Source organism: Pipistrellus hanaki (assembly GCF_964339955.1).
Source record: "Pipistrellus hanaki genome assembly, chromosome: 13".
NCBI lineage: Eukaryota > Metazoa > Chordata > Mammalia > Chiroptera > Vespertilionidae > Pipistrellus > Pipistrellus hanaki.
The window spans coordinates 8,863,518-8,882,517 of record NC_140515.1 but is presented as its reverse complement, the minus strand read 5'-3'; the positions used below and the strand labels follow the sequence as shown (position 1 = coordinate 8,882,517).

Here is a 19,000-nt window from a genome sequence, read left to right as displayed (position 1 = left end):
GCCTTCATCACTGTGGAAGAGCTCGGATCCTTCTCAGATTCTGATATTTGTATTTAATCAATAATCACATTTCCTTTTCATCCGTCTTACCTCTGCAATGGCATTTTCCCAGCCGCGCATGTTTCATTGTGTAAGAATGCAATTGAAAGAGCCATTCATGTTTGCAAAAAGGATAATGTTTTATTATTGGTTAGGAAGAAAAGAAATGGCACACTTTGTATAGCCGACCTCCTGCTCCAGCACAGTGGGTTCTGAGAAGGAGGGACGGGTGAACAGCCTTGGAAAGAGGCCCAGAAAGCCCCTGGTATTCTGACCACATCATAAAGTAAGCCCTGGTGATTGTTATGTCTCTAATTGACAAGCATTCAATTCGCATTTGAAATGCATAAGCTTTGTGCAACCTGAGGGTCTGGAAAGAAGAAAGGATGATGGTCAAAATCCTTAACAACAATGCGGCATGACCCCATCAGTGACTCCAGGGACAGGATCCCCAAGACCTGCCCCGGCAGGGCCTCTGCTCTCAGTGACTGGACCATGGGAGGGGCCGGAGAGCCAGGGCAGGGCCAGCACTAAGGGAACAGCCATTTAGGCACCAGCCTGTGGGAGTTGGAGCAGCTGACCTGTGGGCCTGGACAGTAGGAGCTGCGGAGGCACAGGGCTTAGAAGGTTAGAGATTAGTCAGGCACCTGTCACTGCCGCGCACTCACTGTCTTGGGGATGTCAGTTCCGGGGGATTCTCTTTTCTCTGTGCAAAGGGAGGATGTTGGATGAGAATGCTCCATTCCCATGTAAGAAGCTACTCCTCCCCCACACTGACCTGCGCGTCCTGTGTCCTGTGCACCCAGAGTGGAGCCCTTTCCGCTCTGACAGCAGCCCTGGCCGCGGGGCTGAGGCCGCCAGGCCGGGTGAGCACAGCCGGGCAGCAGGGCCCGCGGGCGCCGGAGCCAGACGGAGCCAGCGGCCCCTTTCCCGAGGCGGCCCAGGAGGAGTTTTCAGTGTTTGGAGGAATTTACTGCTGAGTAGAAAAATGTGTCAGTTTACTACAGAAACCGGATAAATGTAACTTTTGCTTGAAATTACCTAGTCAAGCAAAAGCAGGTCCTTTGAAGTTTTTGCTGTTTGCCTGGATTGCAGTAAATTCCCTGCCTCTCCACCTCACTGTTGCCGTCTCCGCTTGGTTATTGATACGTTGTGCTTTTTATATCCAATAAGTACAGTGCAGCATCTCCCCGGAATACATAAGAACACAGCAATGAGCCATGCCATGCCTGCAGGAGACAGAACGAGTCCAGTGTAACTTCAGCCTAGATGTGTTTCCCCCGAAAATAATCTGGTTGATTTGAAAAGTACATTCTAATTTACATAAAATCTCTTTTAAAAAATGTAATCGATATTTTAGAGAGAGAGGCAGGGAGCGGGCGAGAAGGAAACAGGGATGTGAGAGCACAGGAAGAGCTGCCTCCGGCACACCCCACCCGGGACCCGGGCAGGTGCAGCCGGGAGTCCAGCTGGAACCTTGCAGGGCAGCGCGACCCTGAGCCACACCAGCAGGGGCCACACAAATCCTCTGGAAATCTGTAAGTGTGTGGAGGCGCTCAGCGTAATTCTTTATTACCTCAAACTTCATCAGGAGAGAACACGATGATTTTGAAAGCACTTGCTGATTTGGGAAATCGTGCTGAGCGGGCCTCCAGGTAGTCAGCCCCTCGGCACCTGCGCAAATGGGTCAGCAAAGCGAGCTGATTCTGTTTTAATGTCCCGTTGCCTGTGGGACCTGACAAACAGAAAGGAGGAAACGAGGAATCGATGATCCGGGCCATTTTCTTGAAACTTGCACAGAATTCCCATTTCCACTCACTGCATAAAGAAGGGCCTTTCCACAGCCAGTTAAGAACACGCGTCACTGGCGAGGCCACAGCTTGGACATGGAGTAACACGGGCTAGAGCCACCGGCTCCCTCCGAGGACATCATGTTCGAAATCCACTGGAGGTGCTTCCAGACATCTGCTGTAATTACGGGGACATGGTTTCTAATTTATTTAATTCCCTTTCCTACCTAAACTGTACAGATAAGTGAATTTTAAGAGATCGTATAAATAAATTTTTAATTACAAAATGATGTTATGCAATACATTATTAATAATAACCAACAATGCATAATGTTTATGCATGAGTCCATTAGAAAGATGAGCTAATATGTGTCAATGGTAAAGAATGCACTAATTTGTCCCGAGTCTGTGAATGAAGTCACATTCATGGAGCAAGCAGCGAGCACACGAGCACGGCGGTCAGCATGCTGTGTGGCTGGGACACATCTCTTGCCCAGGGCGTGGAGGAGGGACGTAGGCCGTGCTCATCGCCTGTGATCAGCATCTTAGTCTTCAGCGAGCCATGCGGGTGTGGAATTTGGAAGAAGATCTTTGCGGGACACTGCTGACTTCCCCAGGCTCCGAGGGCAGGCCCTCCGGCTAGCGGTAGCAGATCTCTGAAATCTCCATGGCCAGCTCCAGGCACTCGCCGGTCTCGTGGCAGGACTCAAACAGGCTGCAGTCCATGTCACAGTTGCAGTTGCAGTCGTTCCGGGAGTTGCCTTCGTCCGAGGTGTGGTGGTAGCGGTAGGAGGGGCAGCACACGTTGGTGCACACCGTCTCACACGTGTCCGGGAGCATCAGGAGGCAGTCCCAGAACTGGCAGAAGAGGCAGGTGAGGATGAGGGAGGCGCACTCCTCTGTGTAAAGGAGGAGAAGACAGTGAGCAGGGGCGTGGGGCGGCGTGGAGGGCTGGTGTGGCCATGGCCGTGGCAGCTCACCGCCCTTCTCAGCTCCTGTCCGCGGCGGCGGGCCGGCGGGCCCCGTGCTCCGTGCTGTCTGAGCCCCCCCCCCCCCCCAGGCTCCTTCTCATTAATGATGGCTTATTGGCTTCCTGAGCGTTTCCTATTGATCCCACACAATCGGCTCATTTAGAGCCCTGCCACCTCTAACCTTCTCTGTTCACTGGGCATGCGGAGCTGCTGGGAGCCACACAGCTGTCTGGAGACCAGCAGGTCCTCGGAGCAGGGATGGTTCAGGAGCAGTTAGGGCTGGGACAGGGAAAGACTACAAACTTCTTGGATTTGGTCACAAGGCTTTCTTATTTGTTTGATGTGGATTCCCATGCACTCTCCACACCTGTATTCAAATCCAAGCGAAAAGCACCTTTCAAAACCGAATGTCAGTAACTTTTAACTAACCATAGTTTTATTTTATTGTATTCTCTGTTTAATCCTTGTCTCTAGTTTTCCTTCAGTTCTATAAAACCTTGATTAGAAGAATACGTCATTATATTCCTAAAACGGTATAAATCTGATCAATTCCTTTTAAGAAAATTGGTCTAAAGATTTACTATGCAGACTTGTAAAAACCTGAAAAGTATCTCTAAGGCCTTGAAGGTAATTGGCAATTCTAGCCAAACAGCTGTGATGGGTTATAAGTTATTATATTTTTGGTTTTCATAAAGGGAATTAGTTAGAAGATGTAGCAGTTCTCTTGTTAAAATTATAACGTTTCATTTTAGTTAGAAATTTCCCCAAAACATGGGAGTGTTTTGTAGAAATCTACCTAAGTGTTGGCATGGATGGCCTGTGACTGAGATCAGCGCCCGGAAATAGCTGGGGGGTGCAGGGAAGGGCTTCCCCAGAAGAGAGAATGGCTTTGCCTTTCGGACTTTCCTTGGCAGAGACGGCAGCCAGAGGGAGGCGTGCTGTCCGGCCACCGGCCAGCAGTGCGGCCCTGAGCCCCTCACTCAGCCTCAACAAGCTTCCCAGGAAATGTTCCCTTTCATCTTCCCTGGACTGTTAATCCTCAAGAGAGAAGAAAGAGCATGGGAACCTTTCCACAAAGGAGCAAATGCTTTAATTTCTTTTACAAGACACTGTGTCCGACGTGAGTCCTGCCTGGGTGGACATGGACAGCGCCTTCCTCCTGGCCCCTGCCTCCTGGCCCGGCCCCCTTCCCCAAGACACAGCGGTGGAGGCCACCCGGGCTCCGTGGCAGCTTACCCGCCAGGCGTGGGTGCAGGCAGCGCTCCCTCACACCTTACAGGACGTTCTCTCTGCCGGAGGGTGCAGTTTTATTCACCGAGAGCTGGTTTCTAACGTGTGATCACCTCACCCATGCCTCCTAAGTCACTGCAAAGCACCCACAAAAACTCAGGAGTGAGCACAGTGCAGACTGTTTTGCGTATGCATTTCTGTCCAGGGCGTGTTGGTGGTCAAAGATCTGGGCTTAAAACCTTTCCAGTGTCACCAACACCAAGCCTGCTGCTGCGGCAGCACCGCACAGAGGAGGCGCCCCCAGGAAAAACCCAGCAACCGCCCCGACCCGGCAGGCGGAGGCACACGAGATGTCCTCGGGGCATGACCAGTGACAGCGACCCCTGCGCCCTGTCCTTTGTGGAGGAGTCTCGGGGTAGTTTGGAGGTGAGGGGGCGGGTGCAGGGGGCTCGTGTCCTGGGAAAGGACAGGGACTTGTCTGTGCAGTGACCTAACCGTTCCTGCGGGCACAGAGCCGCGGGCTCAGGTCCGGTGCCAGGTCTCTGCGAGTTGGCAGGTGCCAGAGGCCTGCTCCTGACGTCTGCCGTCCATTTTATTAAAAAAAAAAAAAAAAAAAAAAAAAAAAAAAAAAAAAAAAAAAGACGTTTCCACCCACCTCTTGGGCCAAATTAGCATTTCTTTCCTCTCCCTTCGACTTTGCACTTGAGAATAGAGCGAGTTGGTTCTCAGTCCTTTTTATTTGACTATAAAAGGCAGAGCCTTTAACAGAAAACGTGGCAACGTTAATGAATTGGAAACAGATCTTCCCCAACTTCCAAGTGTGCTCACACTTTTCCCCACGCCCTCTGACCCCATTCTGCAGGGCAGCGCACGCTGGCTGCGTGGTCCCTTCGCACAGGAGGGGCGGGCGGCCTGGGAGCACTGGCCGCGGCTGCTGGGACCAGGCCAGGCTCCCTTCCGTGGTGTTTTCTCTGCCGCACCACTCCGTGGCCTCTGTGCTCAGTCAGCGTGGCAGTCTGAGTCCCAGTCCCTGAGGCCACCCCTCTTAGCAGCCCTGGAGGCCGAGATGGCCCGCCAGCCTCCCGCCTCACACCGGGCCTTCGGAACATCGCACCTGCCCGCCAAGGCCACGCACCGGCCGCCCCCAGCACCGCGGGCTCGGCGCCCACACACAGACAGTCACAAGGAGCCTACAGGCTCTGCCATTTCCCTCTTCCTCTCACAGGCTCCCCGCGGTTCTCCATCCAGTCCCTCTGATTCTGTCTCAGACTTTTATTTGAAGCCCATAAGGCTCTGTCCACATCCTTAGTTCTGGCTGCCTCAGCCTTCATCTCATCCTCAGCCCAGCCTCCTACCGAGGCCCCTGCTCCCCCTGGGCCCTCTGACTCCCCAGCAACTAGGACAAGCTCAGCCATAAAGGAGGACAGTCACCCTCTCGGAGCCCCGGGCCTGCTGCCAGCTGGGCGGACGCCTCCATTGCCCTGCCTCAGTTGGACCTGCTCTCCTCCTGTCCCGCTCCCCGCCCTCCCCTCCGGCTGACTTCCAGGCCTGGGGTGCCCCTACCTGGGGGCCTGTGTCCTCGCCCCTCCCAACCTGACCTAACCCATCAGCCTGGAGGCTCCGGCCTGTGACCGGCCTGTGACTTCCCTGTGCCGCAACCTGGCTGCGGCTCCTGGCACCTGTTTCTCCTTCACAGCACCTGACACAGAGTGATGTAAACAGTCAGCTCCTCAGGAGCTTCTCCCGCCTCGAACCCACCCACAAGCAAGCCGTGCTCCTGCTGCCAGGCTGAGGGACAGTAAGGGAAAGGCATCCATGGGGCGGGGGTAGGGGTGTGTGGGGGGGGCATACTGAGTGCCTCAGCAGGGTGGGAGCTCCCCAGTTCCAGCCATGACACCTTCTCTGGGGCTGAAGCAGCCCTCCCAGCAGGGAGGGATGGTTAGGTGCAGGTGGGGAGGGATGGTTAGGTGATGGTGGGGAGGGATGGTTAGGTGATGGTGGGGAGGGATGGTTAGGTGATGGTGGGGAGGGATGGTTAGGTGCAGGTGGGGAGGGATGGTTAGGTGATGGTGGGGAGGGATGGTTAGGTGATGGTGGGGAGGGATGGTTAGGTGATGGTGGGGAGGGATGGTGAGGTGATGGTGGGGAGGGATGGTTAGGTGATGGTGGGGAGGGATGGTTAGGTGATGGTGGGGAGGGATGGTGAGGTGATGGTGGGGAGGGATGGTTAGGTGATGGTGGGGAGGGATGGTTAGGTGCAGGTGGGGAGGGATGGTTAGGTGATGGTGGGGAGGGATGGTTAGGTGATGGTGGGGAGGGATGGTGAGGTGATGGTGGGGAGGGATGGTTAGGTGATGGTGGGGAGGGATTGTTAGGTGCAGGTGGGGAGGGATGGTTAGGTGCAGGTGGGGAGGGATGGTTAGGTGATGGTGGGGAGGGATGGTTAGGTGATGGTGGGGATGGTTAGGTGATGGTGGGGAGGGATGGTTAGGTGCAGGTGGGGAGGGATGGTTAGGTGATGGTGGGGAGGGATGGTTAGGTGATGGTGGGGAGGGATGGTTAGGTGCAGGTGGGGAGGGATGGTTAGGTGATGGTGGGGATGGTTAGGTGATGGTGGGGAGGGATGGTTAGGTGCAGAGGGGGAGGGATGGTTAGGTGATGGTGAGGAGGGATGGTTAGGTGCTGGTGGGGAGGGATGGTTAGGTGATGGTGGGGATGGTTAGGTGATGGTGGGGAGGGATGGTTAGGTGCAGAGGGGGAGGGATGGTTAGGTGATGGTGGGGAGGGATGGTTAGGTGCAGGTGGGGAGGGATGGTTAGGTGATGGTGGGGAGGGATGGTTAGGTGATGGTGGGGAGGGATGGTTAGGTGATGGTGGGGAGGGATGGTTAGGTGCAGGTGGGGAGGGATGGTTAGGTGCTGGTGGGGAGGGATGGTTAGGTGATGGTGGGGAGGGATGGTTAGGTGATGGTGGGGAGGGATGGTTAGGTGATGGTGGGGAGGGATGGTTAGGTGCAGGTGGGGAGGGATGGTTAGGTGATGGTGGGGAGGGATGGTTAGGTGATGGTGGGGAGGGATGGTTAGGTGCAGGTGGGGAGGGATGGTTAGGTGCAGGTGGGGAGGGATGGTTAGGTGCAGGTGGGGAGGGATGGTTAGGTGCTGGTGGGGAGGGATGGTTAGGTGATGGTGGGGAGGGATGGTTAGGTGATGGTGGGGAGGGATGGTTAGGTGCAGGTGGGGAGGGATGGTTAGGTGCAGGTGGGGAGGGATGGTTAGGTGCTGGTGGGGAGGGATGGTTAGGTGATGGTGGGGAGGGAGGGTTAGGTGATGGTGGGGAGGGATGGTTAGGTGATGGTGGGGAGGGATTGTTAGGTGATGGTGGGGATGGTTAGGTGATGGTGGGGAGGGATGGTTAGGTGATGGTGGGGAGGGATGGTTAGGTGCAGGTGGGGAGGGATGGTTAGGTGATGGTGGGGAGGGATGGTTAGGTGATGGTGGGGAGGGATGGTTAGGTGCAGGTGGGGAGGGATGGTTAGGTGATGGTGGGGATGGTTAGGTGATGGTGGGGAGGGATGGTTAGGTGCAGGTGGGGAGGGATGGTTAGGTGATGGTGGGGATGGTTAGGTGATGGTGGGGAGGGATGGTTAGGTGCAGGTGGGGAGGGATGGTTAGGTGCAGGTGGGGAGGGATGGTTAGGTGATGGTGGGGAGGGATGGTTAGGTGCTGGTGGGGAGGGATGGTTAGGTGATGGTGGGGAGGGATGGTTAGGTGATGGTGGGGAGGGATGGTTAGGTGATGGTGGGGAGGGATGGTTAGGTGATGGTGGGGAGGGATGGTTAGGTGCTGGTGGGGAGGGATGGTTAGGTGCAGGTGGGGAGGGATGGTTAGGTGATGGTGGGGAGGGATGGTTAGGTGATGGTGGGGATGGTTAGGTGCAGGTGGGGAGGGATGGTTAGGTGCAGGTGGGGAGGGATGGTTAGGTGCTGGTGGGGAGGGATGGTTAGGTGCAGGTGGGGAGGGATGGTTAGGTGATGGTGGGGAGGGATGGTTAGGTGATGGTGGGGAGGGATGGTTAGGTGATGGTGGGGATGGTTAGGTGATGGTGGGGAGGGATTGTTAGGTGCTGGTGGGGAGGGATGGTTAGGTGATGGTGGGGAGGGATTGTTAGGTGATGGTGGGGAGGGATTGTTAGGTGCAGGTGGGGAGGGATGGTTAGGTGATGGTGGGGAGGGATGGTTAGGTGATGGTGGGGAGGGATGGTTAGGTGCAGGTGGGGAGGGATGGTTAGGTGATGGTGGGGAGGGATGGTTAGGTGATGGTGGGGAGGGATGGTTAGGTGATGGTGGGGAGGGATGGTTAGGTGATGGTGGGGAGGGATGGTTAGGTGATGGTGGGGAGGGATGGTTAGGTGCAGGTGGGGAGGGATTGTTAGGTGCAGGTGGGGAGGGATGGTGAGGTGATGGTGGGGAGGGATGGTTAGGTGATGGTGGGGAGGGATGGTGAGGTGATGGTGGGGAGGGATGGTTAGGTGATGGTGGGGAGGGATGGTTAGATGATGGTGGGGAGGGATGGTTAGGTGCCCACAGGGAGGGATGGTGAGGCGCAGGTGGGGAGGGATGGTGAGGTGATGGTGGGGAGGGATGGTTAGGTGCCCGCAGGGAGGGATGGTTAGGTTCCAGCCTGGAGCGGAGGAGATGGCAGAGCCTTCGTGCTGCTGCCAACTGCTGGGTGCTCCCTGGTCCTGTACTTGGCAGTCTACCTCTCCTGCGCCCTCCCTGGCATCCTCTGTGAATTTCCTCCCTGGCTGAGCCCTGCCATCTGGCAGAGGTTCCAGTCACTGCTGTCTGCTGCCCACCTCCCGTCCCCACTCTTTACCTTCTAAATGGGTTAAAAGCTTTAAGGTTAATCCAAGAGCAGCAGGCCGCATGGCAATGCTGGCACTCTCTCTGAGCAACCGGCCAGAACAGAAGCCCTGAGCTGGTGACTTTCCTTTCCCACCCCAGGCGCCTGCAGGACCGGAGGCTGGGGCACCCTGATGACGGAGGATGGATGTGGGTTCCACAGGTGCAGCCGACTAAGGTGGTGGTGGTGGTGGTGGTGTGGGGGTCCTTGTTACAAAGAGTCACATGTGATCACAGTGGAAAAGGTGCCACTACAAGGAGTTTCCACAAATGCTGGTTTCATGGTCACACCCTGTCCTCCCTGAGAACCCTCCAGCTTCCAGCCTGGCCCTGGGGCCAGCCCTGACCCCTAACCCCTGGGACCTCCCCATGCCCTCTGGTTCCTGGGGCATCCCCTGCCCCCTGCCCCCTGGGACCTCCTCCTACTCCCTGCCCCCTTGAGGTCTACCCCTGCCCCCTGCCCCCTACCCTTTTTCTGGGCCTCCCCTGGTGCTGGGATGAGGGTTGGGGATGGGGTGGCAGGAGCGGGCCTGCTGGTAACAACCCCAGGAGCTGCCCCCTGCTGCTTTGAGAATCATCATCCAAAAAAGCAAGATGATGGTTCTTCCAGGAGTGACCCCAGAAAAAGAGCAATCACCCTTCTTCTCCCCAAACAGAGGCGGAGAGCAGGCCCGCGGAGCCCGCTCAGGTCCGGAGAGCGGGCCTGGGAGCCACAGGGGCCATGCGGGGGGAATCTGGCCGAGCCACGAAGCTCGCTCGCGGCGGCTCTGGGCGGTCACTGGAAGGTCTCGGTCAGAAAGTGCACACACTGGTTCCCACTCCCCGCACGCAGGCGTGTGTAAAAAGTCTGCGCTGCGGAATGTGAGTAAGTACGACTGAGTGCTCCTTCCAGCCGGGATCACCCCGCCGTCATCCATGCCGGCAGCTCCTTAAACATGTCAGGATCCATTTAGGTTCAGACAAGCACAGCTAACATCCAGTCAGTTCTCTGGAGCCGGAATGACTGGATTTGGGTGATACTTAGTAAATTTGTGCTTGTGTGTTTTTTTTTCTCTGAGCAAATGAACTGAAATAATTATAAAATTGAAACACTTTATAAGGTGACACTACTGCATTTAATTGTATGAAATTTGCTGGGGAGGAAATGTAATCATTTTGCTCAGTAGCCCATGGTGTAATTAAGACTGTTCTTGGGAGGTATCTTGTATTTATGATCTCCTCTTCCACCTGGATGAGACATCGCAGATTCAAAATTATACACCAATTAGGTGTGCTCCCAGGGTTCCTTTCGGGAGCCTGTGTTCTCACACCACAGCCTCCCTGCTTTTCGTACCCGCGGGGATGCTTCTGCAATCAGAACGGAGAAACACTGCGGAGGCGGGCGGGGCCCGGGCCTTCTCCCCGGTACCCGGAGGGACCGCGGGGCCTCCCTGGAACGCTGTGAAACCCCATGGTGCACCGGGACCCGCACGTGGGAGGCTGTGCGTGCTGTTTAGAGGACGGCTGTGTGTGTAAATAATGGACATCAGCAGTTAAGCACAGTCCCGCCCTCACCATGCGTGTGAAAAGAAATGGACCGCACGTGGCACGGGGGTGGGCGTGACCCCTCCCCTCTGTCCCCGCTGGCTCTGGAAGCGGCTCCTGCATTCATCTCCGTGCGAGTGACCCGCTCCCACCGCTGCCCCTAAATTAATCACCACGAAATTCTCCACCGTGAAGCGTCCGACTTAGCTCTGCCTCCCCCGAGCGTGTCCCTCAGGTAACGGAGTGTGGTTCGGTCCCTAAGCGTGTCCCTCAGGTAACGGAGTGTGGTTCGGTCCCTGAGCGTGTCCCTCAGGTAACGGAGTGCGGTTGGGTCCCTGACTGTGGCCTTGGCCTGGCTTCCTGCACTCTCCCCCCAGGTCCCACGTCTCTCTCCGAGGGGGCGGGCTGCCACTGTGGGAGGGAGGGCAGGAGGGCTGGGCAAGCAGTCAGCCTGGTCACTGGCCTGCGCCCGGGCCTGCAGAAGCCGCCCAGTGATGCCCACGGCTCCCGTCAGCTCTTAAAGGAGGAGGACGCGGGATGCTCCGCATGGCGGCTGCTCCAGTGCAGCAGTCCTCTGGCCTGAGAATGGGGTGTGCCGCACCTTACGGCTGCTCCTTCTCCCGCCCCTGCTGTGCACAGAGAGGCCTGCCGTGCTGCCCGGTGTGCCTGAACTCCAGGGCGGGTTCCAATTCTGGGGTCACATGGCCAGGACCTTTACAAGGAAGACCCTGGCGTCCCTGACATGAGCTGACAAAATGCAGAGGCCTCTGCTGCATGGCCTGTTTTCCTGCTTGGCATCAAACTGAAAAAGCCAGAAACTTGGGCATCATCTTGGACTTGAGGTCATGACCTGGCAGTCGCAGGCCAACGTGGGCCTGAGCTGCTGGGCTGTGTGGGGGTTGGTAAGGGAACAGGTTCCCAGACACTAGTGGGCGCTGTGCCTCTCCCTCTTCCTCCCCCTCCCTTGCCTCGCCCTCTGGTCACCTCCTTCCAGTTTACACCAGCATTCCAGCGTCTCCTGCTGACCAGGCAGCTGGGTCTGTGGCTTCTGCTCTAAAGCATCCATGACAACGTTTGTACAAGACACCACCTATATGACATGTTAGGATCTTCTCCTCCCTATTTTCTAAAACTGCCATCATCATAAAAGCACACCCGGAACCTATGGTGTGACGGCTCTGCACCGGCTGCTGCACACATGTCCGTCAGGTCACATTCAGAGCTCTGCGGGCTGCTGCCGGCCCACTGTGTCACCAGAGGCTGAGCTTCAGAGTTGGCAACAGACAGACAAACAGTTTTGCAGGTAACGATTTCAGAGCCAGGAGTTAAACTGATGTGATTCCAAGTTCCTCTTACACAGACTTTGTTTTAAATTTTTTTTTCTTATTTGTAAAAAGTAAATATGAATTTACAGACCAGAAACTATACCGTTTGAATTTTCCTTTGAGAAACTCCTTCTAGCTTTCTCTAAACACAACGTTCTTAAATGGCTTATGTCTTCCGTAAAGGCCACTGCACGGTTACCCTGAGTGCAGTTCTTGGTGTTGTCCGTGACTTTGAACTTGACTATCCTGACCATTTAGCTCCAAATCAGCTGGAAACAGGCTTTACGGACGGAACGTACTTTGTCACGTGCAGGGACAGTGTGATGTAGGTTTGCACTGATCAGCATGCTTGGGAAGTGATATTGCCTAGAGCAGTGTTTCCCAACCTTCTCTCATGATGAGAATCACCTGGTGGAGTTGTTAAAACACAGATTCCTGAATCCCAACTAAGAAGTGCTAAACTAGAATTTTTGGGAACATATAGGTAAAATTGTATACTTAACTAGTGCTCTAACACAGATGTTATATACAGAGCACTAAGTTAGGTATGCAATTTTACCTATATGTTCTCAAAAATTCTAGTTTAGCACTTCTTAGTTGGGATTCAGGAATCTGTGTTTTAACAACTCCACCAGGTGATTCTCATCATGAGAGAAGGTTGGGAAACACTGGCCTAGAGGAACCAACCCTTTTATGCAAGTTGCTGCTGTAAGCATCTCGGTATTCTATGCAGCCTACGTTTATACTGTCCCAGCATGTCAATGCCACTCCACCCTGCCTTCTCCTCCCCACCTCAGCAGTCCCAGATCTGAGGAAAGAAAGTGTGCCCTTTTCTTCACCACAGCAAAAACGAGTGCACCTCACCCCACTGCTTCCACAGCAGCCTGCCTCTGACTCCCAGCCTTGAGAGCAACCCATCTGCCAAGCACCTCATCATTGCAAAGTGACCTTGACATGTGTCACTCACCAGGGCTCTCAAGTGAAAGCCGTCCTGTTTAATATTCATGCAGCATCCCCCCTAACAGCACATGTGATGCGTGCACAGGGCTGGGGGCTGGGAGCTTTATTTAGAGATGGTGGTTCTGAGAAACATACCATCAGTGTCTCTCTGATGAGCTGACGTATCGGTTTGGAGGTAAGAAAATCTCGTTTGACATTCTTCAAGGGAGGACAGTGATGGGGTGGATCCTGACAGCTTTTTCTCGGTGGAAGTTTCCTTGGCTGGCCCATCTGTGATGCTGAACTCCGATACTGAATTGATAACGATAGCGTTAATGGGTTTCTCTTCTGCATGTTTGTCATTTGTGAGTTGCATATCTAGATAAAAAAAGAAAAACACACACACACAAGCTCACTATAGCAGATACAATTTAGTGATCCTAAGAATGGACATTTGCAGAAAATTTCACATTCTAGACTTCTCTAAGAAAAAAAGTCTTTTTAAAAACAACTGGTAGTTATAAAATAGTCACAGGGTTGTAAATATAGTCAATAATTAACAACTACCTATGACGCCAGGTTGGCGCTGGAGTTACTGGTGGGAGGGGACCACTCTGTACAATACGTACATGAGTGTTTAACCATTACGCTATACACTGAATATAAACTGTAGCTGAACATTTTTTAAAAAACAAAACAAACAATAAAAAAGAATGAAGCATTTTGGAGCAGAAAATTTTGTATGAAAATACAAGTAAGAATAAAAGAGTGCAATATTATAAAAGTATTAGTCTTCAGAGCACAATTCACACGGGGAACCCTTTTAAAATTTGGCATTTTTTAAAGCTCAGGCCACCACTTCTCTTCACTCCACCCAACAGATCAGATCGCAGTCCCTGGGGATTTTTGAAGCTCCTCAGTTGATTCCAACATGCAGGCACATTTGAGACTCCCTGCCTCAGGGGCCCTTTGCGTTTGAGAGTGGAGACGGGGAGAGAACACGCCACTGCTGTGTGCGTGAGTGATGTTCAGAAACCACTCATGACCGGTCGCTCTCCAGGGTCTTGTAACAGAAGGGGAGCTAACAGTACAGCACACACAATTGTCTTAGGCCATTTTATTTCCTTCTCATCCTCCCGATAGCGTTGGCTTTCAACAATATTTAATTTTTATTCGCAACCCTTATGCTGCTGGCTTTATAGCTCTTAGTGGCAGTTTGATTCATCCTAAAAAGGATTGGCAGAAATAAGTGTTCAGGAAAAACAACTATTGTTGATAGTAATTAATGAAATATTGAAGAGATAGAATTAGCTCAACAGACTGAGAACCTCTTGGCTTCCTATAACCCAAGAGAGATCCACCAAATTAATGATATAAGGATGCTGCTCTTAGAAATAATTTTTTTCTCTTGGGTACCAAAGTGCCCAGTAACCAGCCTGTATCACAAACATAGCCTGTACACCAGTTCTCAGGGCTCTTAGAACACGTGCTATTTGGGGCCAGATCCCTGTTCATGACGGGGGACTGCAGGAAGTTTGGCAGCATCCCTGTCCTCTCCCTGCTCGATGCCAGCGGACACACCACCCTAGGTTGTGACGAAAAAAAGTCTCTAGATATTTCCAAATATTTCCTGGGGGCAAAGCACCCAGGCCACAAGCCAAATCACTTACGAAGAATGGGGCAAAAATAGGTTTACAGTTGTAAGCATGTGAAAGTTTATTCTTGTATTATTACTTATCACTTACTATAGCATTTTCTATATGAACAACCATAAACCTACTTTTGCCTCCCTCTGTACACCTTACTTAACAAAAACGCTAAGAGGTCGATACTGCCAGCCTCTCTGAACGGAGAGAAAAGTATGAATTGGTGTCTCCAGCTAACGGCAAATGAGTGTAACTGAGGCTCAGATAGTTTATAAGTTGCCTGAAGAATCTTCCTTAGCAAATGGTGGAAGTGGGATTTCAACCCAGGCCTGCTGGGTTCCAAAAGCTTTGCTCTGATTTGTCTGTAGCTTTTGTCTCGCTTCCTGGCTGTAAAGACTGCACGTCAGCAAAACCCTCCTCACCCACCCCGAGTCCAGTGACGTGTCCCGACCCAAAATGAAGCCCGCCAGACAGCCTACTGACACGCCTCTCCCGGAACAGCCTTAGCCACACCAGGTGCCTCTGGCACACAGGGTCCTGCCGGTCGGGCACAGCGGCTTTGCAAGGCGCAGGGGCCGCTCAGAAAGAGCTGATGGTACGGAACTTGCTAATATGGAGAGTGCAGCAGCCCCGTGCTTACAGGTGCAATTAACAATCAGCTCAAATGATCCACACAGTCAGGCTGCATGGAATTCAAATTGCCTTCGCACAAAGTAATTCAGTAACAACAACAAAAAAATTGGATAGAGGTTACTGAAATATAAGAACATACAGAGAAGACGGTACATAGCCAAGTGGTACAGGATTCTCTTTTTAATTTTGTGACAATTTTAAGTACAGCAACCATTTGGAGGTACTGGGCTTGTACTGAGAGAATTTTATGGAGAACTTAAACTGCCATTCATAAAGTTATTTTAATCCTATATCTCTGTTTATATTTTTATTATTTTTTTTAATTTCCTCGTGGGAACTATCTGTTGCTCATTGGAAAGTCATCTGACACACACCCCAGTCTGTTCAGCCCGGAATCTGACATCTGAAGGAAGCAGTTTCTGGGTGAATGTAAATGACATCTTCTGTCTTATAGAGGCAACGCTAACAGTGTTTCCCCAGACTGCATCTTTCATGCTGGTATTTGACATTGTAACAAAGTATTACAAAGTAGCATAAGCTAAAAGGAGAATCACATCAAAATGGTATCACATCTCTGCAGAGAAACTATTTTGGAATTAAATAAGTAACATGTGAAACTATATTTGGGATGTTATAGATAGATCTTGACATTAATGTAGGAAAAATAATTTTTCTCAACAGAAAAAAACACCAATGTTAGGGCAAAAATTAGAAGCTCAACTGTGTTCCTCAGGGAAAAAAAGTAAGTGTATCTTAAGTCAGTAAAATAGAAAATTTATGTTTGGGCTAGAAGCAATTTCAGAACCAATGGGCATGCACTTAAATATCAGAAAAGACAGACAGTTAATTAATTTTTTATTACCATTGAGCAAATGCTATTAATTTAATTCAATTAACATTTATTGAGCTGCCACATGCAATAGATGAATCAATGTGACAGGAACGATTCATTTATTTACTTTCAGTTATTAAGGAAACACTTTAATCCTTTTTATTTTTGTCCACTAAATGTGACTTTTTAATTTTTGCATCCACCTGTTCACTGGGTGTATATCTATACACACAGTCACATTAATAATAAGCCGCATCTCTCCTCCCTGCTCCTCTCATTCTGTTCTTGTTCATCTGTCCCTTCTCTTCCTTTCTCTCTGTTTTGGTTTAATTTTTTTTTTTATCTAACCTTGTCTCTGTTGTTAGTTGTTCCCCACCACCACTCCCAGCTCTTCAATATATTTATTTCTCAAGACTTGGTCTCCTTAGTTTCTTTCTTTGCACCCTATCCTTGTTACTTGTTCAAACTCACAGCTTTGTTTTCTTTGTAAAGTTGACCCCAAACCTCTATCAGTCGGTCGGCCAGGCCCCACGCGAGCACAACTGTGCGCTGGCCCGTGGTTGGTGCTGAGAACCCGGAGTTCCCACAGGCGTGGTGCGCAGGAGGCCACAGTCATCACAGCCTGCAGCCCCGCTTGTAATGGCTGTGGGTATTTCATGTAACTTACCAGGTAAACCCTTGCAATTCTTATGTCTCTTTCTACCAAGTCCCTTGTTCTTTCCCCAAATTGAGTAGCTCCAGTTTCCTAAGCTTAAAAATACTCTTTGGTTTGCCCCATCCCTCCATTCAGCTCTTTACAAAGTCTTATGTATCTTTCCTTCTAAATATCTCACCAGTCCATCTCTTCTTTTTCATTCCCCAAACTACCCCTCAGGTCTAAGGATCTGTGCTCTCAGATCTGGACTGTGCCAGCAGTCACTGAAACCCTCCCTATGACACCTGCACTGCAGTCAAAACGATGCCTTCAGCAATAGTCTTCTGGTTAGATTACTCAGTTAAAAAAGCAAAACAAAGCACACCCACCATGCACACACACAACATGTTAAAAGCTCATTTTTACCTGAATATTTTCCCATTCTCTTATTCTCAATTAACATACCAAATGTATTGCCAAAATGTCTACAGAAAAGGTAAGCCCTGGTAGGTGTGGCTCAGTGAGTGGGGGTGTCACGCCTTGCAACAAAAGGTTTCGGGTTTGATTCCTGGTAAGGGAGCATACAGGAGGCAACCAATCAATGTTTCTCACATTGATGTTCCTCTCTCTCTCATTCTCTCCCTTCCCCTCTCTATAAATCAATAAACATATCTTCCAGTAAGGCTTAAAAATAGAAGAGGTAACTTTTTATTATAATTTTCTTGTGAATGGTGAATTCCAAAAGCCCATCCTATATAATAAAACCCTAATATGCAAATCGACCGGATGACAGAACAACCAGTAGAATGACTGGTCGCTATGACATGCACTGATCACCAGGGGACAGACACTCAATGCAGGAGCTGCCCCCCACCTCCACCCCCCGAATCACCCCATTGTTTGCCCTGCAGATTGGCCCTGCTCACTGGCCAGACCTAGGAACCTTACCCGTGCACCTGGCCTCTAGTATAAATTTGATTAGATAAGCTTTTAAGAAAGGATGATTTTAATGTTAAGGTGAGTTAGTATTTCAAATGTATAGGCCAATTTTAGAACTATAAGTTGAATTATATTTTCTCTTGGATCTCCACTACTCTTTGGTTTAGAATTTAATGCTGTAATTATCCGTGATTGAAATCAGATCAAAGCAGAAAGATGACATTTCAAGGAATATGCTACCAACTGATTAACTAATAAGTACAGCTAGTAAAAGTAGTTAATTGAAGGACACTGGAGAGGGTAAAAGGTGCGTGGGTTTTTGTTGTCAACTTCACACAAATGTGAGAAATGATATTTTTGTTTTTATTGTCAGGGTATGTAGACTGTACTGTCCCCAGCTTGGCAGGAATAACACAATACATACACATACACATACATGACATAGAGGAGAGCAGTTGATACCATTGAACACGCTGAAACTTACTAGAAGGAGCTAGAACCACGTTTTCTCAGCTTGGAACACTACTATCTGGTGGTGAGTACAGTGAGAACTGGTGCTGCTTAAAGACAGAACGACAGTAGCAAGTACGGCCTCCTCTGCCCAGACCGAGCACCAGAGGACAGGTGTCTTCACAAACACGCCGCCCTCTCTTTCTCCAAAGCTGAGCGGCTCCTTTTCTCAGCTGAGGGATGAAGTCTTCCTGAAATATTCCTACCTTTTAGAATAGACGGAAATAACTCAGTCATGCGTGCTCCATTGCTATATGCTGTTAGTTCGACTGGACAAAACACAACTTTGGGTTCATCAAGTCTGTGTTTGGGTGGGGGAGAGGAATAAGCCGATGGATGGGCGTCTGGCCTCGGGTTCCAGGGGCAGCTCTGGTGGGAAGAGGTGCCTCAAAGGCTCCAGGTTATAGCGGGCCTTCCTCAGGCTGGTGGCGATGCAGCTACAACTGCCCCGCCCGCCACAGCTAAACGGAATGCTCACCCAGAGCGATGACAAGAGGACATTTCAGCCTTTAGGTTAGCTAGAGTAAACCCCTTCTCTAAACAAAGACAGAAGAAAAAATATGTTATTTCTCCAGAAACAGGAGCAGTGAGAGCTCCAGGTGGAGAGGGTGAAGCAGGAAGGAAGAAGGACAAGAGGAGCACAGCCCCTCCCCGCTTCCTCCGCACTCCCGGCCCCTCAGTCCGGTGGCCGCTGCGGGTTTGGGCCCAGTTCGTTCTCGGAAGAAGGGCCGCAGCTGTGCTCCCGCTGGCGCTGCACCTGCAGACAGGCGGCGGCTCAGTGATATACTTTTATAGCCCGGCCCAGAGCCGTAACAGGAGCAATTCAGTCCTGGGAGGCGGTTAAATCTTCTTCGGACACGGAAACAGTTTGCAATTATGAGCCTCCATTTCATTTTTATGCAGTTATCTTCAGTTTAATGTTTGTACAAAGTGTCTTAAGAAATAAAGATCATGTTATTTCAGAAAAAAATTGGTTAGCTCTTTTTATAGCTTGATGCACTTGCATTAGTAATACGTTTAGGGCTCTGAAAAAATAAATGAAGCCAATCAAGTTATGAATTCGTGCAGAATTGGTGTTACATATACAG

General features: G+C 51.2%; 1 protein-coding gene across 1 annotated transcript in view; it reads right to left on the bottom strand.

Moving 5' to 3' along the window:
- Nucleotides 1–2,311: 2,311 nt before the first annotated feature.
- Nucleotides 2,312–19,000, bottom strand: part of MDFIC2 (MyoD family inhibitor domain containing 2) — a 110,413-nt gene continuing 93,724 nt past the window's right edge. Inside the window, exons 3-4 of the mRNA XM_084902099.1 lie at nt 12,875–13,096; nt 2,312–2,728 (exon numbers count right to left, since the gene is read on the bottom strand). Coding sequence (XP_084758225.1) covers nt 2,469–2,728; nt 12,875–13,096 — 482 coding nt within the window. The 3' untranslated portion in view covers nt 2,312–2,468. The remainder of the gene's footprint in view (nt 2,729–12,874; nt 13,097–19,000) is intronic.